We start from the raw sequence: 26,869 nt of genomic DNA, 5'->3' as shown, positions 1-26,869 counted from the left end.
ATGGCTACCAACAGGGAACAGCAGGTGGGTCACATGACTGGCTTCCCACCTGCTGTCTACCCCTTTGCCTTCAACTCTATGAGAAACCACTCCCCGTTTGACCTGCTGGCCAACAGTAGCCTCTTTGGGAGATTTGGTGCTGACCTGCCCAAAGAGATGGCGGCTCTCTGTAAGTCATTTTCAATTCTGTGTGTTTAAATTTTCCACCTCTTCACAGACTGTTTTCCATTTCAGCTCCAGCGCTATATATGACCCATAGATGGCTTCATTTTAATAAAGTCCCATGAAATAATTTTATTGCGCACAGGAACGTGGAAAAACATGGCTATTTAAATTGCACTTCATTATGTACAATTTCATGGAGATGGAAAACTTTAGGATCTGTTTATGATATAGGAGGAGCGGTTAAAAAAAAAAAGAAAATCGCCCCAAAGAAAGCTGCTTTCATCAATACAATGATTACTCTGGTCTTGTGGCTTCCTTACAGATGCTTGCAGATGGTGTGGTTGTAACTACAAACTCCAGCTCAAGCTTCACTACTTTTGTGTGGGTGGGTGTGTGGGTATCTGTGTGTTTGGGGGGGGGGGTGTCTCGGCCTCTCACAGAGCTTTTGTGAGGCAGGCAAACCCACAAGTCCACAATTAGAGACAAAACAACATTCTTTAAGTGTGAGGTGGTGAGAGCTCGGAGCATCAACAAATATTTGAAAATGCACACACAATTGTTATTCAAAGACAAATGTTTATTCAGAATGAACTTACCTCACACCTTGTTTTTGTAGAAAGGAAGGTGAGCTGAAGGGGACATTCAAGCAACCGGACTGACTACTAACAGACTCATCAGTTGTGTTAGAGTTGTAGTTTTATACGTGACCACTGGGGGCACTGTTGTATGCTGAAAGCACAAGGACTAAATGATGCGTGGCACACAGAGCACAAAGGAGGAAAATAGGCAAACCAGAGTTCTTCTCCGACATGAAACAATTAACAGCTTATACATATGATGCAGACTCATGTCTGCTTATTTCCAAACACAGACTTTTCAACATAAGGATTCCAGGTCAGAGATTATCTTTGTTTAAAATAACTTGCTATAATTTGCTGAGGACACCAGTGTAAATGGAAAAAATAATAGACATACAGAGAAAAGGAACACTTTCTCTGGGGTTAGGGCATGAAGTAAAGGTAAGCAGAGGTTATTTGAAATCTTATCTGGGGGCAGCAGGTGGTGGTGGTGGGTCGTAGGTGGTGGAGGGGCTATAATGGGTGTGGGTGGCAACAGCTGAGTGCAGAGTCTGAGAGCCCCCTGCCTGTGTGTGCAGTCCCCCCTCTTTCCCCTACCACAGCATGCCTGAGCGCCCCTCCAGCCTTTCAGCCGTCAATCACTACTTCACCCCCTCTCTTCCTCTTAGCCACTGCTGCCCACATAATCCTCAAGGTATTTTCACAGAACGAGAGCAAGCGAGAAAGATAGAGAGAACACCTGGGGGGAATGTCCTAGTGTGGTGGAATCCAAGAACACACCCTTCTAGGAAAACACACAGATACACGTATCCAAACCCACCACCAGAGACACTCATCCCACAATCTGTCTCTGACACACAGAGCACTTCTTTCATCTGAAAACTGGAAGCATAACCCTGACGCAGACTGAAATCCTACAGCACTGACAGATGGATCATTTCTGTTTTTTTACACTGGCATGAGTAAAAAAAAAAACAAGTATCAAAGCGCATACAGGCTACCACATGCACCGGTCTTCATACATGACTGCTTGTACCGACACATCCTCTCTGGCACTAGTATCATTCACAAGGGTTAAGGACTGCAGTTACTTGGTTTAAGCTCTCTGTCAGAGCGACAACAAGGACGGGGTCAGAGATTAAGTCAGGATCATGGTGACAGCTATAGCCTCGACTCAGCTTTATGTGAAGAGATTTACTTTTTTCATTCTACCTTATTTTTTTAAAGGTTTTATCCTGACAAATCAGTATCAGTATTAGCCTGATATTGTTTACTATGATTATTAGGATCACCAGTATTTTAATTGTTTTCTGAGACTCAAATCAGAAAACCCAACGACTGAAATGTTCAGCTTATTTTTTTTTTGGACATAAAAACCAGATACATTTTTGTCATTCATTTATTTTCCATCCTTTTCCACCGCTGACATGTCTATAACTTCCTGGTGCTAAAACACATACAAAAAGTATCAGTTCAGTTCAGTGAAAGGAAAACCTTCAGCTGTTGGAACCAACTTTTAAACCTCTTTATTGCCTTCCTTGATAAAGAATGTTACAAGTCATTTTACTGACAGCGGTCTCATTCCCCAGTCTCAGACAAAAGGCCTTGGTTAGGACATTCCCCAGACCTAGTTTTTCCCCTTCTCCTTCTACAGGAGTTGACTCAACAGGCCTGTTCATTGTTGTCAGGGTTTCTGTAAGTAAGACTGCGAAAATGCCTTCAAGACGAAGGGAGCAGCACTGCAGACAATTCTGTGTGTGTTTTGTGTGCAATAAATAGCACTGCATTCTTGCCCAGCTGGGGTGACACCTACCTTTGTTGGATGTGCATGCCGTGCTGACAGGTTGGAGCACCTCCCATGGCGGCACTCGGTTTTGGCACCAGCTTGTCTTTGGAAATACCTGTTTTGCACGGATGTGGGAAGAGTCTGAAGAGGGCAGGGACAGGATACATGGACTTTGTTTGCACATGTAGTGATAGTAGGTGGCTCTTCTTAAAACAGTACGCATGAAGTCAGTGGACCCACAAACCCTTAGTGCTTCACCCCCACCAATGAAGCATGTGTGAATGAGGTTAACTGTCCATACAAGTGTGCTACGAGACTCCCTTCTTCACCAACCGTGTCTTTATAAAGGCGCAAAGACGTTTGTTCATCCATGAGAAGGATCTGACAGCAGTGTTTGTGTTGTAGAGGCCATTATCAGTTGATCCCTGTCATTATGGGATCCCTCGAACAAACAGTTGGAAGCCCATTAAGGCCACTTACTATGTGATAACATCGCCACTGAGCCCTGAAACACCTCTGTAAGCATTCACCAATCAGGGCTAGAGCCCTGCAGACCCCAAAGCCAGCCACAGGGATGTTTTGAAAAGCTAGCAGGTCATTTCCTTCAGGCCACATGGCTCAGAGAAAAAGCTGAAGTCCTCTTCCGGCCTCAGACTTTTAACTCGGACCATAATTCTTAAATTTATGTTTGGCGCGAAAGCTCAGTTGTTAGCATTTTCAGCCTTATCACAGTTGGATGAAAATGAAACATTGAGTATATTTATATTTATTAGATAGAATGTTAGCGTACAAGTACAGTCACACAGTAGCATGTACTACAGTACAAATAAAGTCAAACATCCTGTCTAAGAGGAACATTTCAAAAAAGCCCTTGCGGTCTTGTTTCCGTTGAATTGAACAGAATTTAAAAACGGCGAGAAACTGCACAGTTGCGCCTCCAGTGGACACAAGATGAAATTAAGTCAAGTGTGTTTAGGTTGCTCACAAATGCAAAATGCATTTATCCATCCATGTACAATTAAATTAACATTAGCATATTGGCTGCCCTGCATATATGCTTGCGACTGTTTGTGTGTGTATGTGAAGAGGGACATATGCATGTTTTGCGGGGACACACACACACGCACACACACAAACCATTAAGTCAGGCGGATTGTGAGAGGATCCAAATGTTCCAGCAGAAAAAAAATAATTAAAAACAGTCATTGCATTCTTAAAAACACTCACACATACACACACAAGGAGGTCAGGGAGCTTAGGGAGTTGTGTAAAAGAGCCATTTTGTTGGAAAGTATGGTATGAGAGGGAATGTTAATGCAGATCTTTAAATGGGGAAGAGGGACAGCAGGAAATATGTTTGTTGGTACAGTGAAGCCTTCCCCATGCAAGAGAAGCAGAGCACAAACGGCGCATTTGACGACTTTATTTATTTTCATAAAGGTTGAAGTGCAGGGTTTCCAGCTTAGGTGGAGGTGTGCAGGCACGTTGCTGACCGTGACTGATATGGGTATATTATTTATTGGAGTGAGGGGTGGGAGGGAGCTGAAAAGAGAAACGGAGGCTATGTATGGATATGGAAATGATGAGCTTCTACCTCCTTTCAAGCAGAAGCTGCCCTGCAGACACTAAAACAAAACTCCCATTTTTATTTTTTTAATGCATCCCATTACCTCTGTCCAGCAGTGGTATTCAGGTCGTGCTGAAGACACTATTCATTTTTATTTATAGTAGTAGTATTCACAGTCCCAATCAGATAGCATTTTCATTCCAGGTCTGTTGCACCTTTATTCCACCCTGATGTTTGTGTGAACTCAATGCAGGCGTAAAAACGGGATCAGTTTGTTGCACCTCTATGACGCCTCGGGGGGTAGTACCAGCGCCATAACTGCCGTCTGTATGAATGGAGTGCACCGGCGGTGCGAAACGCTGGCATACACTGAACACACACTGAGGTGACATTGTGACGCCTCGGACTGGTCCAGTTTGAACACACCAAAGAGGTCACAGAGAAGGGAATTTGTTTTGGAGCCGTTGCTCAATGTCTCTCTGAAAGTGGCTTGTGTCAACACCTAACCAGAGAAAAGCCCTTTTAATAGAGTCATCTGCCTGCTGGCACCTCTACTCCTGTTGCCATAATATACATAGCAAATTAGCAATACCAGGGCAAACATCTGTGTATGTGATGACAGCATGTGCAGTGCTGCTGGGCTGTGCCCTTGATCCACCAGTGAGACCGGAGCCTCTTTTGCTTAAATTATACCCGCTCTGCTTTCTCATGGGCGACCACCAGCCTCAAGTGTTTCTGAGATGCTCCACACCTTTCTGGAAATTGGCTTTTACTCAGTGTTACTTTTATTTGTCAAAATCTATTCAAGACTGTCGAGATGACAGGTAAAGTCGAGAGAAAGGTCCATTTTGACAATTTATCCACCAGACTGAATATGTTTGTGTGAAACTGAGGCTATGTCCACACATGTCCACACACATTATCTGTCTAAAAGTTAAGATATTTTTCTATGCTTTGGCCTGTGATCCACAAGAAACCGAATATTTCTGTCACTAAAAACAATGGTTTTTGAAAACTCTAGTTACGCGTCTGTGCCTGGACGCCTGTAAACGGAGCTTTCATTTTCGAAACTTCACTGCCACGACCAAAACTGCTGTGACGTCATATGTGTGCGACCTGCGTTTACTTTCAGAAACAGCACGGATGCCTTCAAAAGATATCGCTTGTTGCTTGACTTTATATTCCAAAACTACATTTAGGATCAATTCTGCCTCATTGTCGGTCCACATGAACGAGCCTGACGCCATGTTTCATGTTTTGTGAAAGGGACGACAAGAGACGGAGCGTTCTGATTGGATAGGATTTGGCGAACTACGCCGCCAATTGGTTTGGCATGTTTATGAATGTGTTTAACAACGCGCTTATGCGGTTACGTGTGGATGGAGGTTTTTTTTATTTTTTTACGAGGTCGTGTGGATGACATTTTTTTGAAACGGAGGTGGAAGTATATTTAGTAATAAAAAATAATAATAAAAAAAAAAGCTACATGTGTACATGGCCAGAGTTGCATATCAGCTCCTTCAATGAGCACCACCTCTCATCTCATCCACGCTTTAATTTGCTCACTCTTTGCTCTCTTTCCTCTCAGCTTTCACCTTGGATTTCCACTGATTTATCCCTCTTGGCAGGTTGGAACCAATTTTTCTTAAAGTCCTGGAAGCTTTGTGTGTTTATGTTTTAAATATGTGTGTGTTTGTGAGTGATCAGATGCCTGCATGTATAGCAAGTCTGTAAAGGTCAGTGGTAAGGGAGAGGCCGCAGATTTTACTACAGCTCTGATGTGATGACAGATCAGGATAAAGAGGCTGCTATTAAATTTTATTTTTATGGAACACATGCAAGGCAAAGAGTTGCAATGGCAAGAAAGGCAGGACGGTCCATCTGAAGGCATGGGAGGGGCACACTGGCACCTATGAGAGCAAGACAGGGGAGGTTTTTAATTTTGGCTGCACAACTAAAAGATCTTTCTTTTTTTCCCCCCGACTGCAAAACACGGTTAGTAAAATGCCGTCACAGTTCAGAGAACGGGAGGAAAAAGACAAAGAGCAAAAAAAGTCTGAAAGATTGCCAAGAGTGATAATGATCAGAACATTTGCTCTTCTAGGACTTTGCTGAGACGAGCATATGACTAATATGGCCACTATTGGTAAAGCAGGCTTACTATGAAAACTTACCCCATTTTCCTGCTTCCCTTCTAAGTGACATTTGAGGTATTGTGCAGAGATATATTGTGAGGTAGTGAGGTAGAGGATTGGATAATATTACATGTCTTGTCAGAGCAGAACATGTAAAACTTGCTAGTGAGCTATTGATGGGTGTGATAACACTTCGTGTTCACTGAAGTAAACCAAGAAACACGTCGGTACTTATAAGAAGACATTTTAATGTAATGTACACATACACGAAAAGGACAGGAAATGTTTATGTGCTCCGATTATGTTTTCAATGTGCTTCATTATGCTAATTTATAATAATAATTAAAAAACCTGCATCTACATGCAGGATCTCTGTGGTTTTCTTACTGGGAGGGCGTTGTGAACTTGTGTTCAGTGTCTCTATCATCATTGGCAATCTGTTTCAGCACGTCCACACGCTGCACACAGTCTCACATCAGCTATGGAAAAGCTCCACATTCCTTCCAAAATCGCCATGCTGTGTTTAGAACATAGGCATTTTTTAAAAAGCTGGTATTTATTGCCTCACAAACCAGTGTTGTTGACTGCTTGGCTGGAACCTGAACGCCTGTACACAGAGGAAGTGGCAACAATGTGTTGTATATGTCTTATCTGTAATTGGCATCAGAGTGTCAGACAGTAGGAAAGCCTGATTTTCCTGGGCTCCAGCCCACGTGGCGCTATAAGCTGACTGAGCGTCCCGCTCTGCTTTTACCTATCTGATGTGCAGATAAATAGGTAGAACATAAGACATAAAATCTTATCTCAAAACATGCATTTAAATATTATTTTTATCCGTTATGTGTCTAAAAGTCTAACCAGTTAGACAATTAGACATGATGGAAAACGGCAGTCGCACAAAATCACCAGTGAGTTGGCGGACATGGAAACTGAAATACTTGGAGCCAGAAACAAAAGCAGAGAACTTTGTCAACTAAAACAAATCATGCAGTCAGGAAGAAATGGCCATGGGGAACTTGATGAAATGGAGAGAGTATTTGCAGAAACAGAGTTTGTGGTAGAGGGGCGGAGGTGAGGAAAGAGATGGAGAGGCTTGTGAGCCGGAGACTGAAGGAGAGGAGGGAGGGCAGGATAAGTTTGGGGGGGGGGGGGAAAGTTAGTGGCCCAGTGGGGGTTTCTTCTGGAGTTCAACCTCTCTGGCTGGGGAAGGACGGGGGGGAGGGAGGGGAGGCAGGGAATGGCCTGGGTCAGCAGCAGTATGCATCGTATGGAGTATGTGTAGATAAGATGTCTAAACTCACTCCGCGAGCCCTGTGAAGCTCTGGAAGCCTCAGTCACGGCGTCGGTGTGCCAGTAAGTGGAGAACCTGAGGTTAGAGGTCTGAATTATAGTCTCAAGCACAGTGAAGAGAAATATCAGAACTGGGAGAGAGTCGGATGGGGGCCATAAATCTTTACAATCAAAAGAGCTGCAAGTATGAGCACATGATATTATGAATTGATTATTGGATGGCTTGCTGGTCTAGAGAGCAGCTCTGGCAAACAACACTGTTATTACATAGAGCATGCGAACGCAAGGGGATTAGAACAGTTTCCAGAACGTCGTATAAAACTAGCCGCGAGGAAAATAAGGACAGGAAGGAGGCGACGGACGAGTGTTGTGAATCACAAAAATGTGACTCGAGGCAGTGATGATTTAATCTACAATGCATCCAGATCAGATGCCCCCCCCCCCCCATTCCTTTGTAAATGGGTAGGGACAAATAACAACAAGAGGTTAATGAGGTTAACTTTGAGCTAAAAGTTTCTTATCAAGCCTCATTGTTTTTTCCATGTTGTCATAAAACTTCCTTTTTATGACCTGACAGCAGAAACATAAAAAACCACCGATGCTCAATTTTAAAGCACCAGAAGCGTGTGTCTGAGGAATAACAGCACACATGTTCGTATGACTTTGTGTGAATTTTTCCAGCCTCAGAAAATAAACAAAAGGCCTCATCTGAACCAATAGCTTTTAGATCAATAAACATTTTCATCAAAATCATTCAGAAGGGCCCAAAATGTGAAAGCATGGCTTCTTTCACGAGACAGGAAAGAGACTGACGTGTTAGACGGGAGTCGAGGAGGCGGAGGGGGAGGAAGAGGAGGAGGAGGAGGAGGAGGGCACTGTGTGTTTATGGAGACCGTAGCCAGCAGCACAGATTGACAGGAAATGTTGTCTTTTTTGCCTGCTGGGCTGTACCACTTGTATTGGTCTGAGAGGGGGGGGATGAAATGAATGTGTGGGGCACACAGACGAAAGCCATTCTATTATCATATATCTTCTATTATGTGAGCCTGTTTGCTTTATCCCAGTCTGCTGAGCAACAGTCATACCATTGACAGGCTGTTTTTTTTGATCATTTTGATTTATTATTATTTTTGAAATTTACTGTCACTGTGAGGGCAGTGTTATCTTTTAAATATAATTGCTTTAGCTTTATACAGAACATCATGTGATAAAAAAAAAGGCTCCATGTGGAAGGCAGATTTTTACTTATGTTTCTTGTTATGGATATCATTTTAGTCCACATCTGCATCTATGTTTATTTCCGCGCAATTCTCTTATTGATCGGAGATAAATCACAAACAAGGGTCAAGTGAACCGGTGCGAAGTGTGTCCAGCACATGGCGTGTTTGCATATTGGGGGCATTTGTCTTTGTAAGAGCAAGGCGAGGATTGAGCAAAGCAGCCCTCATTCATCACTGTTAAACACTTCCAGAGGGAGAGACAGAAAGAACTGCCCATCTTCTGTTCCCTCAAACCGACCGAGAGGAGGGAGGGATTTACCCTGGCATCTGGTTTCTGGATTCAACCACAGCACAATGTTCTTTCTCTCTTCCCCCCCCTTTTCTGGCTCTCTTACTCGCAGAGAAATATTCACTCGGCCGGGCTGGACTTTAATATGGTTATGATTAGAGACGGGGCTCAGAGGAGGGAGGGGAAGGGGCTCGTATTTACTGCAGCGGAATTGGGGGGGCGGGGAGGTGCGATGTAAAGACAGGCAGGGACAGGGACCAGATCTGAATGGGACATGAATGGGAGGGGGGGGGGGGGGGGGGCTGTTTGTTCGCATTCTCAACTGAAATATGAAACACAAAAAGCAGCACAGACAGAAAAACAAGAGACGAACGCAAGAGTTTCGTCCCTTAACCAGACCAGTTCTTCCTCCAGTGCTGGACGCCCCCCCCTCCCACGCCTCCCTCTTTCTCCCTTCTCCCCCCCCACTGCTTGGATCTCTCTCTCTCTCTCTGTCTCTCTCTCTCTCTCTCTCTCCGCCCCTTCTCAGAGCGTCATGCCGAGGCAGTTAGTTCACTCCGCCGTGTCTGGGGCTCAGCAAGAGCCGCTGTTATTTAGGTCTGTTACAGCAGACGGTGTGCAGCTCACCCAAGAGCCAGGGGGGGTGGGGGGGGGAGAGAGAGAGTAGAGAGCCATCTCAGCCAGGCAGGAACCAGATCAGAATTCCAGCTGATGGGGCACGAGGGAAACTTCAGCATCGGCAGGAAAGAATAGCAGAGAGGGTGAAGGAAGGGACGCAGCAGATCCAGCTAGCTGTTGCTACAGTTTGTTGTCACTGCCTCGGCGAGGGACGTGAGCTCTGGAAGCAGGGCAGGACGTAGGAAGGACTGAGGGCTCATAGTGATTTCTGCTGAGGGTGGGGGGGTGGTTACCATGTTTGACTGTATGGAGGCTCTGGGAATGGGCCCCCGTCAGCTCTATGATGTCACCAGTCGTGGTGCGTGCATGCTGCGGAAGGCGAGCCCCTTCTTTGCGGGGCTGGACCCCTTCGCTTGGACGGGCAGTGCCAGCGTTCAGTGTAAGTGGCATCCTGTTTGCATTTTCTTGTATGACACAATAATGGCTGCTCTGTTTTTGCTCTCTCTCTCTCGCTGTCTGATTTTTGACTATGATACAACAGCTAGAGGGCTATTGTCAGTGGCTTCAGGACAACACAGGAAGAGACCAGGACAGTCTCCTCTTGTCCCATCCCGTCCCCCCCCACCCCCCACACACACACACATGCATAGCCCACAGCCAGTTTGAGCTGCTCAGCCATCTGAAAGAAACTCTTATGATATTAAACGTGTGTCTGTTTTCATTTCTGTGAAATGGCACGTCTGTCCATGATGGAGCTGTGAGTCTGTACACATGGAGTCGAGTTTCAGTGACAGTGTTAGCCAACCAAGGTTTGACCTTGCATGTTGTATACAAAAAAAACAAAGCTGTTAGTATACACAGATGGGCGGAAACAGAGGAAAGGTGTTGCTAGAGGAAGATACATCCCTCATGCTTTGGATACTAATGCATGCGTGGTTTGTCCCTCATTCATAGTGTGGGTTTGAATCCCCAGGTTTAGTTTTCAATATATGTCTCATGCAAAGTTATTGATAAATGTGTGTTAACATTTCAGATGTTCAAAGTTCTCATCGGTGATTAGTTTGTTTAGGTTCCTGGATACTAGATGCATAATGCTATTTGAGCCAAATAGACATGAATTAATAAGTAGATTAATTATTTAGTGGGAAAGTGGATATGAATAAATTAAAATGTGGAATGCATACGCAGCCTTTGAAGAGCTTGCATTATAGCTGGCTTTCTTTTCTTTCTTTCTCCCCCTCTGTCAGACTCTCATTTTTCCTCTCTCCTCCTTCCGCCTCTGACTTTAGACAAGGCTTGGACTCCAACAACAGACCTGTGTCTGGACAAACAAAACTGTGGTCCATTTCCATGCACTTCCAGGGGGCTGCTACCGCTGTGAGAGAGTATGTCAGAGTGGAAATGTGTGTGTGTGTGTGTGTGTGTGTGTGGGGGGGGGGGGGGGGGGTGTAATGCAACGCAATATAGTAGGAGGTAGGTGTGGAGAGCACAAACCATATATGACAGTGGGAAAACAACCAAAGAATCCAAGAAGCGACAGAGCAGAGGGACACAGCTAAACTGTTTTCTTTCTTTTTTGATGCTTTTAATTTTTTTTTGTAGTTTTCTGTTTGTTCATCCTCCTGCTTTTTGTTCCCTTTTACTGCCTCTTGGGGGTGGGGGTGTGATCTGTCTTCATTAATCGTGAAGACACCAGCATTTCAGTGGCTGTCATGCACACTGGCTGAGCTTTAATGAAGACAGATGCCCTGTCAGAGGAGGCCGAGGCCAGGGGGGTCTCCAGCCAACCCAGCCTGCTCTGCTTAGAAAGGGGAGCCTTGATGATAACAAGATGAGATTTGTTTATTTAATCAATCAGGTCTCCATGGCCTCTCCTTTTAAACCAGTTCACACACATGCTCATGTAAATTAGGCCTCCAGATTCCATTAGTACATTTTTCTTTTGGATCTCTTGTTCCAGATAATCAAAGAGATAAAAAAAAAACTGCCTTGAGGGTGAGGGAGCTGAGACCAGCAGAGCGGAGCAGTGGAGGCTGGTGAGGTGTACTGTTTCAAGCCCTCTGTGCTCAATAACCTTTGTAAACAAGGCTGCCCATAATGCTTCTCTTTGCTGAAGCGGTTGCCCTTCACTGTCCTCATAAATGAGGCTAATGAATGGATGTTTTAGTCTGGACCAGCTGCGCGACAGAGGGACCGGCCTGGCTTCCAGTGTCTGGGCTTGTGAAGAGAGTTACATTAACTGCTGTCAAACAACAAATTCAACAAAAAAGAATTTCATGAAAATGTTGTCAGGAAACATCTGCTTTCTTTGACAACCTGTGGAAAACACAATTCAAATCACCCCCCCCGCCTTCTCAGTCCCGCACAGAATCAGTTGCTGTGGCAATAAATCCCCTGTGGTGATTAGTGTCACTGTTGTTGGCCGTTACCCCGGGACAGTCAAAGGACTAAAGAGAGTGTGGTCAGTTTTCCATTTTTTTTTTTTTTTTTTTGTTCAGAAGTGGAAGACCTCAATGTCAGAGGTTAGTCAGAGGCTATGGCCTGGCCAATGTCAGATCGACATCATGTGTGGTGGCCTTGTCAATTTGCTGAAAAGGAGACCCTTTCAACCGTCTTGCCCTGGTGTCGTGCTCCTAAGTGCCTCCTACCGTGGAGCGACTACTACATCTGAGCTGCCTTGCGCATCATGATAATGGACACAGATTCAGTCGTACGTCAATGTGAACTGAATTAGTCCACTGCTGGGGAAGCCATTTGAGAGGGAGCCTGTACAGACCAATCCCCTCTGTGTCAATGTTCATTTGTGTGGAAGAATGAGGCAATTACACTTAGCAGTTCTCAAGGGTCAGAGGCAGTGGAAGTGTGTGTTCTTCCCACCAAAACAAACTGGTAGTTCGATCTTTTAGAACCTTGTTCGGACACCCATTGTGATGATTACAGTCAATGCATAAAAAAGAGTGACACGGCGGTAGTAGATTTGCTACAGTAATCCGTCACTGTGTGTGCAGTCTCTCTCACAAACACGTGTGCACAGTAACAGGCCTCTTTGTTTTCCCTTAATGTGTTTTTAAAATGTGAATTTAGAAGCTAATTGAAATCGGGGTATATCCTGGCAGCAGTGGTGGAGAAATAAGAGCTTTCTGTGACCGCTGGCACATTCTGGCCCCAATCATCTTCTCCCTGATGAAGGTCCGCAGTTATTTCATTACAATTACAAAAGATTCAATTAAAAGATTAGAATGCCCAAAGGGGCAGGACTTGTAATAGATAGAGGTATCTCGGTTAGGGGGTGGGGTGTGTGTGTGTGTGTGTGTGTGAGATGGAGAGAGAGAGAGAGAGAGGGGGGGGGGGGGGGGGGGGAATGAATGACACTTATAATACCCTGGTTTCAGCTCTAATGAGGACTTGTCAGTGCTGTTATATATGCATAAACCTGGTTGATCCTTTCATGATAATGTCAAATGAATGTGGCGAAGTTAAAGCAGCTTAAGCACTCAACTGGTCCAAGGTCACCGGATTGTAATTGATAGGCCAAATAGACATACCTTCACCTGTCTCTGAAAACTGTTATTATTGTCGTTGTAACAATGCATACAACAAAATGACATTTACACCCTAGTACAACGTGCCCCTTGAAACACACACATGCATAGGGGCCCTATTATGCGGAGAGAGAATGGGTTGCAGTTGGGGGGGGGGGGGGGGCTTGCTCAAGGGCACCTCAGCAGTGCTCTGGAGGTAGGCTGGCCCCTCTCCAGCCAACTTGCCACACTCCACATTTCGTCTGAGCCGGGACTCGAACCGGTGGACTTCTCCAGCTTCCCAGCCCAAGGCCCAACCCAGTGAGCCGCCGCCTCCCCGTACGGCTACGCTAATGCAAATGGATCTAATCAAATGATACTTTCATATTTTACTCCACAATATTACATTACAAAATGAAAACATTTAGTTGGCACTAAACCATATCCAGTGTGAGGATTGCTCGTGTTGCAATAGCACACCACCACGTTGCAATTCCTGTAGTGGCTTTAGAGTTTTTCCACAAGCCCATTTCACGTGTTGTTGCTTAAATATGAGCTTCTGTCACATTTTGTGTGTCAGCAGTCTATGTGAATGGCTATGTGTCAAATGGATGTATGCCTTTTTGGCTGGCACTCAGACTGCTGTCAAATCTAGAGACAGACAATATGGCAGGCTGGATTCCACAGGCCTGTGTTGGAATCCAGCTCTGTTCTAATAGCATCTTATGGCTCCCTCAGTGGTGTCAGTCACACCGCTGTAAATGAAACCCATCAACTGTCACCTTGGACCCTATGCATTTACATATCTGTCTAGGTGAATCATTTAAGGCGTAAGTCACTACACAAACTGCTGGCAATTGTGCCAGCAGTTTGCCTATTTGTATGAGCCGAGTACAAAATGTCAACTTGTGAAAGTTCTTTCACAATAGTTTACTGTCATGGAGGTATTGTGGTTGCCCACCCTAACACCCCCTGTCTGGCTGCTGCTATTGTAGCTGTTTACTGAGAACAGTGTTTTGCCTGACAGGCACATTTCCCCCTGTACAAAGGGAGGAGTAGTTGGCAGGCGGTTTGTATATGAGTATGCACCTTGGCGCTTGTCTGTGCGAGTTGTACTTGTGCGAGCAACCACGTGAGAGTTTTTCACTGGTGGGCACGCAATGTACTGTTGAGTATACGTGTTTGTGTGTATGTCAGGTCGGAGCCATGTGAGAGCCGAGTGTTATTGAAAGTTTGGCTGGAGCGTTGCTAGGGGCTTTCTATTATGAGAAGCGAGGGGCTCTGAGAGCCAAGTCGGGGCTAGAAGTCCAGATGAGCCTGGCTGCCTGTCTGTGTGAATGGGCTATATTTATGCGGCCCACAGTGTTTGGCAGGGAGAGTTGTGTGACTGGTGTAGTACGGCCGTTATCTGGGCTCAGCGTTTGGAGGGTGATGGAAAGGAGTTTGCTGTGTTTTCACCTGGAGCTTAGTCAAATTCTGTCAATGTGTAGGCGCAACTGCCGTGGCCAATATTCTAGAAATGGACCATGGCCTCATTTGTGTATGCTTTCATCTGTGTGTGGGTATGTTTGTTCTAATCATCAGGGGGGGCAGACATGGCTTCTGTCTTTACCAGTTAATACTGTGCATTCTTTTCTTGTCTGATACGTTGGTACTACGGAGAAAACATGAATGCCAGTGGGGATACAGATGTGATGTGTGTGTTGAGACCGGTCTTTTCAGATAAAACGTTATACAGTGCTTTTATGATTTCTTCTAATAGTTTTAGTTGGCTCTTGGTTTTATGTCTTTTGAATAGGGTGGCAATGATCTTTCCTTTCATACCCTGGTTTGCATTCAGAAGGTTGCCGTTCACATACTGGCTCTTTGTGTGTGAAGTCCCTGCTGCAACCTGTCAATAAGGCAACAAAATCAGGCTTCTCCATATCTTATTTACCACCTTTTTTACGAGGGAGTCGCAAGCATGCACACAGGCATGCACACAGGCATGCATTGCTGCGGGTGAAAGCACATGCTGTTCTTCGACTAGCTATGACCTGAATCTGCAGTATGTCTTCATTGTCGTGTGACCTGTGACTGAAGGAGAACCAGCTGTAGACATTCTCAGTTGGCCTGAATTTATCATCCCCAGTGCCTCTGAGCAACCTCGTATTTGCCAGAAAATATTGAGCGAAAACCAGCCAGCCAGACAGCCAGCGAGACAGGAAGCGATCCAGCAAAGGAGTTAAGGGCAGCTCGGGCTGATTTATGCCTTGTTCAGGAATGCTGAAAAAGTTCAGTGTGCACTGCTGCTTATGGGAACTGACTGAATGGACATTGCTTTCTTTCTCATTGGCACATTTGTGTTCTCTGAAAAGTGAAATGTCAATGCCCTACATTGATTTCACACGAAACCTCCCACCCATGGTGAGGCAGCGAGAGGAGGAAATGAATCACTGTGTGGCCCAGTCTGAATGTCCTGTCAGCGCTTCGACAGCCTCCGCCTAGAGACAGAGTTGGGTAACCTGTCAGCGGTTGGTTGCCAAGTAAAAGTAAAAACTGTGATATGTATCACTGCTCCCCTGAGCTACTCGATGCAGGAGTTTCTTCTTAATCTGATATGATTCCGAGTGCACACTTTGGTCTGCTGTGCTTCCCCCCGACGATTAACAATGAATGGGACCGTTGTTGTTTACATTATCCTCCTTTCTCCTACTTCCTCTGACTGAGCGAGGTGGGAGCTACAGCTGGGCTACTTCTACTTTTGTAGGTTTCTATTGTTGTTGAGAGGAAGCAATAGCAATTGAACAAGCGCTGGTGGCTTTGCCAGAGACGGACAGGTGAGAGAGTCAGGGCTACAGATGGTGAGAGGAAGTCTGGGAGGACGAGAAACAACATGAGGATCAAAGACTCGAGGTTTGCCTCGATAACGCTCCTCTCTCCTCACCTCACCTCGCCCGTCTGTCTGCTTCCTTGGTTGACTGCCTATAAGTTGTCATGTCTTCTCTACACGATCAATGGTCCAAGACTGCGCCAGGTTGCCAGGTTTGGGTTCACTCTCCAGTCATGGTGGACAGATGAAGAGTCTGTTGGAGCTCGCCACGGGGATAAGGCGCACATTTTTTCCGCAGATTTGGACTTGACTGTTCGCCTTTTCCTGCTCAAACCGTTAAAGCTCACTGACTAGAATCCTTTCATTGAAAATATGTTTCCTTGAGTTTACCCTCCCTCTTTAATGCCTCTGTCATCAGCTTTTGTAAATGCATATTTGGAGGAAACTTCTTTGCTGGGTTCATGGAGGACAGACAGCTTAGTGGGCAAGTTTGTTTGAAGCAAATTGTGTGTTTCTCGACAAGGTTGTGTTGTGCAGGAAGGGGGGGGGGGGGCTGCCTGCCAAATGTTGGCTTGGCCGACTCCATCAAGAAAATATCAAAAGGCCCTTTATGAGGTGCTGTAAAGAAGAAAGGGTGTTTTGAGAGCAGCACCAGACTGCAAGGGTAATTCCACTTTTTAAAATGTGCCCCGAGGATACAGGCATATATCCCACCTGCTGCCTTTCCTGTTCTGCTCTGCTTCTACGCTCTATGTAAAGGGGTGTGAAGAGTACGTGCGGGGGAGACATTGCGTCCCACTCAGAAGTCCAGGATGTGGCATTAAAACACACTGGAATCTATAAAGACATGCCCAAAGCTTTTAGTCCACATATATATGGTACATCTGTTCTCAGATTATGAATATTCATAATGTGCACTCACATGTGTCCGTCTCTCTGTGCGTCAGGAGTTTCTGCTGTTTCTGACAGAAGGGTGTAAATTCCTGGAGGGTGGCGTTTGTGTGTTAAAGTCTGGTTTCGTACAATTTCCCGCCAGCTTGGTGCTTTTTCACCGCTCATACCTGAGTCGTCTCCTGGTCGGCAGCCTAGTTTTATCGTAGATCCTGATTTAAAAGTGCCAGCGGGGCCTCTTTACAGGCATGTGTGTGTGTGAATGTGTTTGTCTGTGGAGCCCAGGTAATGAGCTTTCTGACAGCTGTTGAAAGACTTTGCCACCGCTCAAGACCCTTAATGAAGGTGTACCCCCCTCCCCTTCCTTGTCAACACATGCGCATTCCTGGGCCCCTCCCTCCCCCCAGCTTTTGACTTCTCTACAATATACAGTTTCTTTCTCAATTACAGTCAGGTGGCGCTTGTGTAACTCACACAATGGAGACTTGATAGACCTCCCACCTAAGAGCTCGCAGGCGACTCAACTGTGTGCAGCAGAGCTTGAACACAGCAGCAGTATATTTCAATCTGTGGGAAAACGAGAGCACATGTAAGAGGGTAAAACAAAAAGGGACACAGAAGTGGCTCCAAAAGCAGTGACGGAGATCCTCTGGAAAGACCGATACTGACAAGAGGAAGGAAACAGGCCTGCTGTGTGGGACCTTGTAGCAGAAGCCTCCGAGGGATGGCGGGAAGATGTGGGCAGAGAAACAGAGAAGGAGAGTGAAACACGCTGGCACCAATGACAAGGGTGTGGTACTTTCTTTTCCTCTTTCATAAAGACCAGTTCTCCATGGAAATCTTCAGTGAGCACTCTGTGGTGCTTTTGGATAGAAGGCCAATGGATGCCCTCAATGGCACACACAGAGGGTGCCAACAAGTCTTCTAGCCCACTGCTCACCATCCTCTCTCAATCTGCTCCCCTTCTGCCACCGCTATCTGCCCCGTCTTTTCACAGTGGGCCATACTGTGATCACCCTCTCACACCCTGCATCAGAGTCTTACACGCTCTGAATATCTTTGACAAGAACAAACTTTGCAGGATATATTGTGAAGTTAGAGATCCTAGAACTCTGTGCTTGCAGTTAGTACAAGTACAATAAAAGACACATGACATTATATGACAGGGGAACAGTGGAAAATATACTGTGTGTGTGTGTATAGTAGTGGGCACCACCCATGGTGAAGAAGCATTCGAGTAAATGCAGCACGCAAATTCTAGACTTCTGGAACAGCGTCTTATTTGAGATTCAATCATACCAACAAGTCACGTAGACCAAATCTGCAGGCCGATTGTGAAAGAGCAGTTGTTACGCTGCCAGAATGTCATATGCTGCTCCTCTAAAAGAAGTGTGTTGCAACATAACACACAAGCAGCACAGTCATGCCGTTGCTCACATACGTTAGAAACTTTCCCCATTCCACTTAAGTGAGCAACGGGCGTCTTCGGTTACCAGTTTCCTTACTGGTATAACATGATCAAATCACTTTTTCAGTCATAATCTGCCACATCTAAAGGGGCGTAAGGCTGGCCCAACTGACTTGACCTAGAATTCAAATATAATTGACCTAGTTGAAGAAAACCTCAGCTATTTCTTCTGTCATGCGTTGTTACATTTCACATCAAAATGAGGTTGTGGAGAATGATGAACACTGCTTTCCTCTCCGGCTGAAGCACTTCAGTGAAATGTGGTGGGAGTGCGGATTATTGTATGTTGCTTTTAGGTAGTGAATATTATCCTCCTGTGTCCCTACGCGTATATTGTAGCCATTGGAATAGTCTCTTCTGTGCGTGACCTGGGGATTAGGCCTCGTCAGTGCAGCTGGGGCCACTTGTGCGTGGAGAGAGGGGATTAGGGTGTAAACTGATATTGACCAGGAAACTAACAGTGGCCTCCACTAATTTAACTATCCCTCCATCTTGCTTCTCTTTACCCTCCTCTCCTCCCCCAACAACAGCAGCCAGCCACCTATCCTGCTCATCTCATCTCAAACGTCCGTCATCAGCTCGCAGGCTTTTGCGTGGCGATTGTCATGCAAATGGCCCCCAGGCCTCGGAGCACTGATAAGGAGGGCCTCTCATTTCACAGGGCTTTGTTTTCTAAACAGTGATGAGCTGAGTTGGGTAAAGGGGGCTCAGGGTGGCTGTCTGAATGGACCCTCTCCCACGGTGGCACCCTAGGGTAAGTGGTGCAGTAGATTTGAACAAGGCGCGGGGGGGGGGGGGGGGGGGGATCATGTTCTCCAGCAGGGACCAGGTTCAACGTGACGACGGAGGCTGGTGTATCTTCCCTCTCACCGCTGTTTGAGGTTTCTCCAGGATGGCCTTTTCCTGTTTGGCTCGCTTTCTTTAGACGGCGTCAGTCAGTGCTCGTTACTTGACGCCACATATGGTTTGTCCTTTTCTGAAGGGTTGTCAGCGCTTGGTCTGAAGCCTCATTTGCTGGTTGTTATTATGGCATAAACACAGAGGTTCATGGCACGTCCAGAGGGTTTCTGTTCTCCCATTCACTCACCCTGCTGCTTTGTTACAGTCTGGCCACGGAGATGCGTGAACTGCTGTAGAAACATTCAAGCAGGAATAAACTTCGGGTCTTAGATGGATTTGCACATTTGGCTTGGGGTTCACTCTAAAAACAAACGGAAAACATACTTTCATCCAGCAAAAGTACAAGGCCAAAACGAAAACTTTGAATGTGGATTCTGAATTACCAAATATAAAAAACACACACATGAAAAGCAGATGTCTGAGCAGCAGGAAGCAAATGAAAATGTCTGGCATATTTCTGGTACTATCATTAATGAGGTAGTAGCTGGCCAGTCAGCTGTAGCAGGCAGTAATGGTCAGCTTGGTCTTGAACAAGACTTGCCCTCAGGAGCAACTCTCCCCTCTCCCCCCATCTGCCCCGTTCTCAAATTCCTTTTTTTATGCTCTTTTTTTTCTTCTTTTTGAAGTCTCCCTTCTCTTGTAAAAAGCCAAGCTGGTGGGGTACCCCCCCCCCCAGCCCTGGGTGTGAGAGAAGGGGAGGGGGGCCTGTAGGTTAAGTTTAGGCCTGGCCTCTATGCTTTCCATTGAAGGTGCTGGGGGCAGTAAAAGTTTGAATTTTAGAGCCTCCCTGTTTTTTATTTTATGATTGGCTTTTTTTATGGGCTGGGAGCTACAGCTGGTGGTGTGAATAGCTGCCCAAGGTGACCGAGTCCCAATAAAGTTTCGGCCAGCCGAGCTGGGGCCTCCATCCAGCCATGGGACCGCCTTTATAGGCCGCCTTACGAGCCTAGGCCTCTATTAAAACCTGGCAGGGCTGTGCTGTGGAATTTAGGGCCAGGAAACAAGAGAAAATAGGGTTTTTTGTTGGGGGGGGTTGTGGGATGCAGAGTTGGGGGTTTGAAGTTTGAGGGTAACCAAGGGTGAAAGTTATGATTCTGTTGGCTAAGTGTATGCGCAGCATATGGATTCCATACTTCACCTTATCAGCATGTGTGTCTGAGTTTCTGCAGGCTACCATGTGTGGCAGCAGCCTTTGTTTCTGAGTACAGAATCCATATGATGCGAACAAAACAAAAGCCCAAATCTGTTCTGGAATATTTAATGCAAACAAACAAACAAAGAGAACTTCACATCAAGATTACGTGCATGCGAGTTTGAGATGCATCTATTCTGTTTGTCATCATGGGCTGTTGACAGTCTGTGGAATGAGGAAGAGCCAGCCTTGACGCTGCAACAGCTTACCGTTGCCTGGCTTTATCAGAGAAGCTGTCATTCAACAATGTGCTTTCTTACCAACTGTAAAAAAAAAAAAAAAAAAAGGTTCCGACTGCAGTCAGGTATTTGTCCTTTTGTCATTTCTGAGTGTTCACATGAAACAATTACAACTTTCAAGTGTTGTCCCTTAGGGTGGGTAAGTTGAGAGGGTTGTGTTTCTTCCTGTCAACTTACCTTACCCACTTAATCCCACAGAAAGTCATACTAAAAAAAAAATACATGAAAATATATCTCAGTCCACCTGCAGTTGAAATGCTACCTAACTGAACCGTCACACATCGTTGCAAGTCAAATGGTAACAGAAGTACTGTCGGCACACTACGCTGTACTGGACGAAACGCACTCCACCATCTACATCTGTCGCATTAGACTCAAAGTAGCTGTTGTACCATGATCTATAACAAAGCATCTGCTCATGTGCTGTTTTTTTTGTTTTGTTTTTTTGTTGTCTATAGCGGTGGAGACTCAGAGCACCAGCTCAGAGGAGATGGTACCCAGTTCTCCATCTCCACCACCCCCGCCTCGTGTCTACAAACCATGCTTTGTGTGCCAGGACAAGTCCTCAGGATACCACTATGGTGTCAGTTCATGTGAGGGCTGCAAGGTGAGGAGAACCTGCCAGATGCTTTTGAGCTGTGGTTTGTCTGGATTTATGACAGACTTTCAGTTCCAGGAATTGTTTGCGAATTGCCCTTCCATGAAGATCAGATAATGTTAGCATGCATATTAAAATTATTTTGATTAAATTAGAGGAGGGGGCCTAAAAAAAATGCAAGAATTCCTTTCTCAAGCAAAACAAAAAAAAACCGTCATTGATTTTGTGTTTTGACACTGAATCATCTCCCTCTCTTCGCCTCTTCATTTTGTGTCTTACTATTCTCATGTTGTTGCTTCAGGGTTTCTTCCGACGTAGTATCCAGAAGAATATGGTGTACACCTGCCACAGAGACAAGAACTGCCAGATTAACAAGGTCACACGCAACCGATGTCAGTACTGCAGGCTGCAGAAGTGCTTTGAGGTCGGCATGTCCAAGGAAGGTGAGCGTCCCGGGCCTGGACCGTTCCAGAGGAAGGAGATTAACTCTCATACGCTTACTAATACATATATCAACACACAAATGCAAGACTGCACCATGGATCAAGGCGCACTGCATGATATAACCTGGTTTAAAGACCTTGAGAATCAGTTGATAAGAGTTGATGCCTAGTATCTGACCTGCATCACACAGTACGTACTTATTGATTGTTCAAACCTCACTCAGAGACTCTGGGAAACTGTGCAGCAGAGAGAGTGTAGATGAGCATACCAGGGATGGTGATCAGGGTGAGGCTGGGAACTGGACCAATCATATGACTAACAGCTTTATAAAATGGTCCTGACTTCCTGTTTCACCGCAAAATGCTCAACCCTCTGGCCTGTACAGACACTGCTTTCATTCATCAAGCAGCTCAGCGTAAAATTACATTTTGAGTGTTAACAAAAAAATCTGTAATTGCAGTAATTTACGCTGTTAGCTGAATCAAAGACACAGTTTGGTGCCCCTGCTTGTCAAAGAGGCTGTGGGATATGTATGCGAGTATAATGTTTGTATAGGATGTGTTTTAAGACCGGGATCGCATTGTGCCTCTGCTATTACTGGATATCCTGAGAGGAAGGAAAGTAAGGGAGGAGGAGGAGGGAGAGGAGATGCAGAGGGAAAGAGTGGAGGACTGGCTTATGCACACTGGGTCAATTGGATAGAGAGATGGGCAAGGGAGAGAGCAGGTGATAAGACAGTGACAGTCGATGTCTGTGCCATGATAAAAGAAGTACTGCGTAGAAGTACCTCAAAAGTTTTCAAGCATGGATTTCCTTGTTGGTGATAGACTTGGAGCGTGGGTGCTAGCAATGTTTCTGCACGTGATGGATAAAGATAATTCACAGACAGAAGTAGAACATTCACTGCCTGACTTCTCACACAGCATGAACACAGATTTTGCGTGCAGAAATCCCTTTTCTAACGGTGTTGTTTTCTCATCTTTCTCCACGTAGCTGTGCGTAATGACCGAAACAAGAAAAAGAAGGATGTGAAGGAGGAGGTGGTGCTTCCAGAGAACTACGAGCTCAGTGGGGAGCTCGAGGAGTTGGTCAACAAAGTCAGCAAAGCCCATCAAGAAACGTTCCCGTCACTTTGCCAATTGGGCAAATACACCACCGTAAGACGCGCGCGCACACACACACAACCTACAATACGGTTCATTCATACTATGCATGGCAACAGCCTATGTCATCACTGAGGGCTCAAATTGCGTGAAGACGTAAATTCACCGTAGCTTTCTCAACATTGGGGTGGTTTAACTAATTCAGTTCCCCATTAAGGCCTCTGTGTGGCCTCTGAGAATGATTGATGCAACATGTAAATAGATTTTTTTTTCCCCCCTCTTGATGGATGTAAAATGTAAATGCGTTGCGAGGCTCCGACGTGCTCACCATTGACGCAAACAGGATCTTACACCACTTCTGTAAAAACACACTGATTGCGTATTTCTTTGTGTCCTCAGAACTCCAGCTCAGACCACCGCGTCCAGCTGGATTTGGGCTTATGGGACAAGTTCAGTGAGCTCTCTACCAAATGTATCATCAAGATTGTGGAGTTTGCCAAGCGGCTGCCAGGTTTCACCACCCTCACCATCGCTGACCAGATCACTCTACTGAAGTCAGCCTGCCTGGACATACTGGTGAGGAAACCAATGATTTTGTTCGCTTCTCCTCACAGCAGAGCCATTTTCTTACAAATAATGCAAATGACGCATGAGGGAATACTGACATCTGTTGGTGAAAGGTGGTAATACGTTTGGATTTGTTCAAATTATACTAAAAAAGTAAAATAGCCCTTTGAGCAGGTATAATAAGTCACTGCGGTTATGTTGGTGATGTAGAAAGTTTTGCCTTATCACATTTGCACAATATGTTACTCAGTATTTACAATATTTCCACCTCTTTTTTTGCTCACAGATGCTGAGGATCTGCACGCGCTACACCCCAGAACAGGACACTATGACATTCTCAGATGGCTTAACTTTGAACCGGACTCAGATGCATAACGCCGGCTTCGGACCACTCACAGACCTGGTGTTCGCATTTGCCGGTCAGCTTCTGCCCCTGGAGATGGACGACACAGAAACTGGTCTCCTCAGCGCCATCTGCCTCATCTGTGGAGGTACTGCAGCTTTCACATCTTAGCAACTGTGTAACTTCTTAGTGATACAAAGTGAAAGAGCTAGATACTGAGTTTTGATAAGGACATTGATTTTAAGCAATAAAACTTCTGCTGAATAATAAAGTTAATTATTTACTACCTGCTTTCTTTGTTAGATCGTATGGATCTGGAGGAGCCCCAGAAAGTGGATAAGCTGCAAGAGCCTCTACTTGAGGCTCTGAAGATATATGCCCGCCGCCGTCGCCCCAACAAGCCTCACATGTTCCCCCGCATGCTGATGAAGATCACTGACCTCAGGGGCATCAGCACTAAAGGTTAGGATTTGGATTCATTTCTTTTTTTTCTTTAAAAGCCTGACTGCTGTCACAAATATCCTGTCCTAAAATAAGCTCTTTTTTTTTGATACCCTGGATTTAGACAATGTCTTATAATCCATAAGTACTAATTATATAAATCACAATTTTTCTTGTCTCCAGGTGCAGAGAGAGCCATAACTCTGAAGCTGGAAATCCCAGGGCCAATGCCTCCATTGATCAGGGAGATGCTGGAGAACCCAGAGGCCTTCGAGGATCAAACAGAAAGCAATGACAGCCCGCCGCCTCCTCCACCACCCCCACCCCCACCACCGACCCTGGTTGTGAAGCAGGAGGCTGAGGATGAGGAGGACAGTTGGGCCGCGGAAAACGGCAGTGAGCCATCGCCGGAGGAGGAGGACGAAGACGACGACGACGATGGAGGGGATGAAGAGCGAGACAGGGGTTCGGACAGCGAAGGGGAGCCCTGGGGGGCTCTGGATGGTGTAGATGGGTCGAGGAAAGGCCTTGCGGGGAGGGCACAGTGAACACAGCATTTCATAACTACACAAGCACACACAGACACACACAGACACACAACCAAAAATCACCTCCTCTTCAAGAAAATGCTGGCCATCCCTCCCTCTCTCCTTCCTGCGAATGGCTGTGTCCTCCACAGCGGAGCCTTATGTGTACAGACACTTTCTATCTCAGGCCAAAAGGTCCATGAAAAGCGAATTACAGAAAAATAAAGGAGAGATGACGGTAAAAACATACGCGGCACCGCCAAGGGGACAGTTCACACGACAAAAAAGAATATAACCTCTTTGAGAAAGCAAAATGTCTTCCCCCCCCCCCCCCCCCCCTACTGTTTTTTTTTTTTTTTTATTGTATCAAAATAGCGGATCGGCCAAACCAGACACCAGAACCGAGTAGATGATTCTGATGCATCACAAAAAGAAACAAACAGGTCAAAACCAAATCGAGTATGCTTATCTTTTGTTGTTGTCGTTGTTGCTTTTGAGTATTGTTTTCAATGTAACTTTTTTTTCCATTTTATTAAGTCCATACATATCTATATATACGATTATATTTTTTTCTTTTATTTGTTATTCTGGTTTTATATATGAATTCTGTAGATGTGTGTGTTGCTTTCTTTTTCTTTTTTTGAAGAGCTTTCCTGAGAAGATATTCAGAGGGAGAGGAGGGTATTCAGAACTGGCGGGGTCTTCCTTAGCAGCTACGTAGCTGGGGCTTTCTGGGCACTTTGGCTCACTGTGGATGTCAATGATAATCAACCCAGAAGACTATTACGTTGCAGTGACTTAATCCGTTTCTGTTATCAGGGATTGGCATTATCCTATTTTGTTCTTGTTGCAGCCAACTAATGCTGTCAATGTGGAAAATAAGTATCTTTGTGCCAAAGGTAGGAGAAGTCATGTTTGGAGTTTGAGTTCAACTGGCAGGGACGCCAGTCGAGCTCCAGCGGACCTCACAGCAGAGTGCTCGCACAGCTAATCCTAAACACAGTATACACACACACACACACACACACACACGCCATTCAGTTTAACCTCAGCTGTAGCGGATGTGCCAACCTGGCATTAAGTGCCCGGGCCGACATTTTACACTTTCCACTGTATATGTAGCACTTAAATCAAGAACGGCACATCCGGCCTCTGAGAGTCGAGTTTACCGTCTGAGCTTGTATCTTTGTTGGCGTGTTCAAACGGCATGACATCAGAATCCAATCATCAGTCACGAGAGCACTCCAATGATGTCAGCAGACAAACACTCCTTCAGCAGGCACAAAAACATCCACGCCCAGTAGCAACGCTACGCATCAACGGAAGGATCAAAGACATATGCAAATCAAAAGCAGGAATCCTCATGGAAGACATTTTGAATCAGACTCAGGGCTTTTCAGTAAGGACCAAATCCTAGCTGCTCTCAGGCAAGCTAGAAACAGGCAATATTTATGTGTGTATTCTTTACTCCGTTTTGATGAGCTCAGCCCCTCTGAGTGTACATATAGGGTGACAAGTCTGAAAAACAGCGTGGATGCCAGTTTGACTCCTAAAGAGGGGGGGGCAGTTCATCTTCATCACCATACCCATCGTCCTCGCTGCCCTGCCCTTGTGCTGGCATCCATGCAGCAAACTGCCTTTTCATCCAAAAATCGTTATATCATTTTGTCTTTGTGTATATCCCCACATCTCCTTAAAGGGGCCATGGGGGGGGGGGGATGTTTTCATGTATCGATTCTTCATTGCCAAAATGTCTCTGTTGGCGTTCTACGGGACAGAGGTTTTTCTACGGTCTGTCGTTGAAGCAATATGAACACTCTGTAGCGGTGTAGAGGTCCCATCTTCTGAGGATGGGCAGGCCTTCTCATTTTGCGTTGTCTGTTTACGTGCACAGTCACGTGTGTGTTCTTTAACATATTTTCAGTCATTGGGTGAATGTACTTGGCATGGTGCTATCATACAAAAACGCTTGTGTGGTGACCTGGTCCCCTTTATCTGCAGGGCTGTCACGATGTAAATGACGGCAGCGCAGCCAGACCATTGAGATTATGTTGTTTTATGTTTTGTTTGTCAACAAGGCCAGGGTTTTGTCCACCCTCTGTTTATGTTTAATGTTGTCATACAAAGAAAAGCCATATAAACAATAAGAGGCACAATAAAGTACTTTTGTGAGAG

The 26,869-nt window shown here is 45.5% G+C and overlaps 1 protein-coding gene across 2 annotated transcripts; it reads left to right on the top strand.

The window, feature by feature from the left end:
* rarga (retinoic acid receptor gamma a) lies at window positions 1–26,869 on the top strand. 2 transcript variants are annotated; one of them, XM_068750495.1, is made up of 8 exons: window positions 1–169; window positions 21,130–21,278; window positions 21,571–21,712; window positions 22,707–22,870; window positions 23,216–23,392; window positions 23,670–23,874; window positions 24,030–24,188; window positions 24,351–26,869. In XM_068750495.1, the coding sequence occupies exons 1-8, from the start codon at window positions 1–3 to the stop codon at window positions 24,713–24,715; spliced, it is 1,530 nt and encodes a 509-aa protein (XP_068606596.1). In that variant the 3' UTR covers window positions 24,716–26,869. The 2 variants fall into 2 exon arrangements, with proteins under 2 accessions (XP_068606596.1, XP_068606597.1); XM_068750496.1 differs by lacking the exon at window positions 1–169 and adding an exon at window positions 9,670–10,087.

This window comes from Brachionichthys hirsutus, chromosome 2 (assembly GCF_040956055.1).
Source record: "Brachionichthys hirsutus isolate HB-005 chromosome 2, CSIRO-AGI_Bhir_v1, whole genome shotgun sequence".
Classification (NCBI taxonomy): Eukaryota; Metazoa; Chordata; class Actinopteri; order Lophiiformes; family Brachionichthyidae; genus Brachionichthys; species Brachionichthys hirsutus.
The sequence above is the reverse complement of the archived record's forward strand: the minus strand, read 5'-3'. Positions and strand labels throughout refer to the sequence as shown.

Bases quoted from the DNA above. Each gene is read 5' to 3' on its own strand.
- rarga (XM_068750495.1), top strand. From the start codon at position 1: ATGGCTACCAACAGGGAACAGCAGGTGGGTCACATGACTGGCTTCCCA. The intron at 21,279-21,570 runs GTGAGGAGAACC...TTGTTGCTTCAG, and splicing joins GTTCATGTGAGGGCTGCAAG to GGTTTCTTCCGACGTAGTAT. The intron at 23,393-23,669 runs GTGAGGAAACCA...TTTTGCTCACAG, and splicing joins CAGCCTGCCTGGACATACTG to ATGCTGAGGATCTGCACGCG.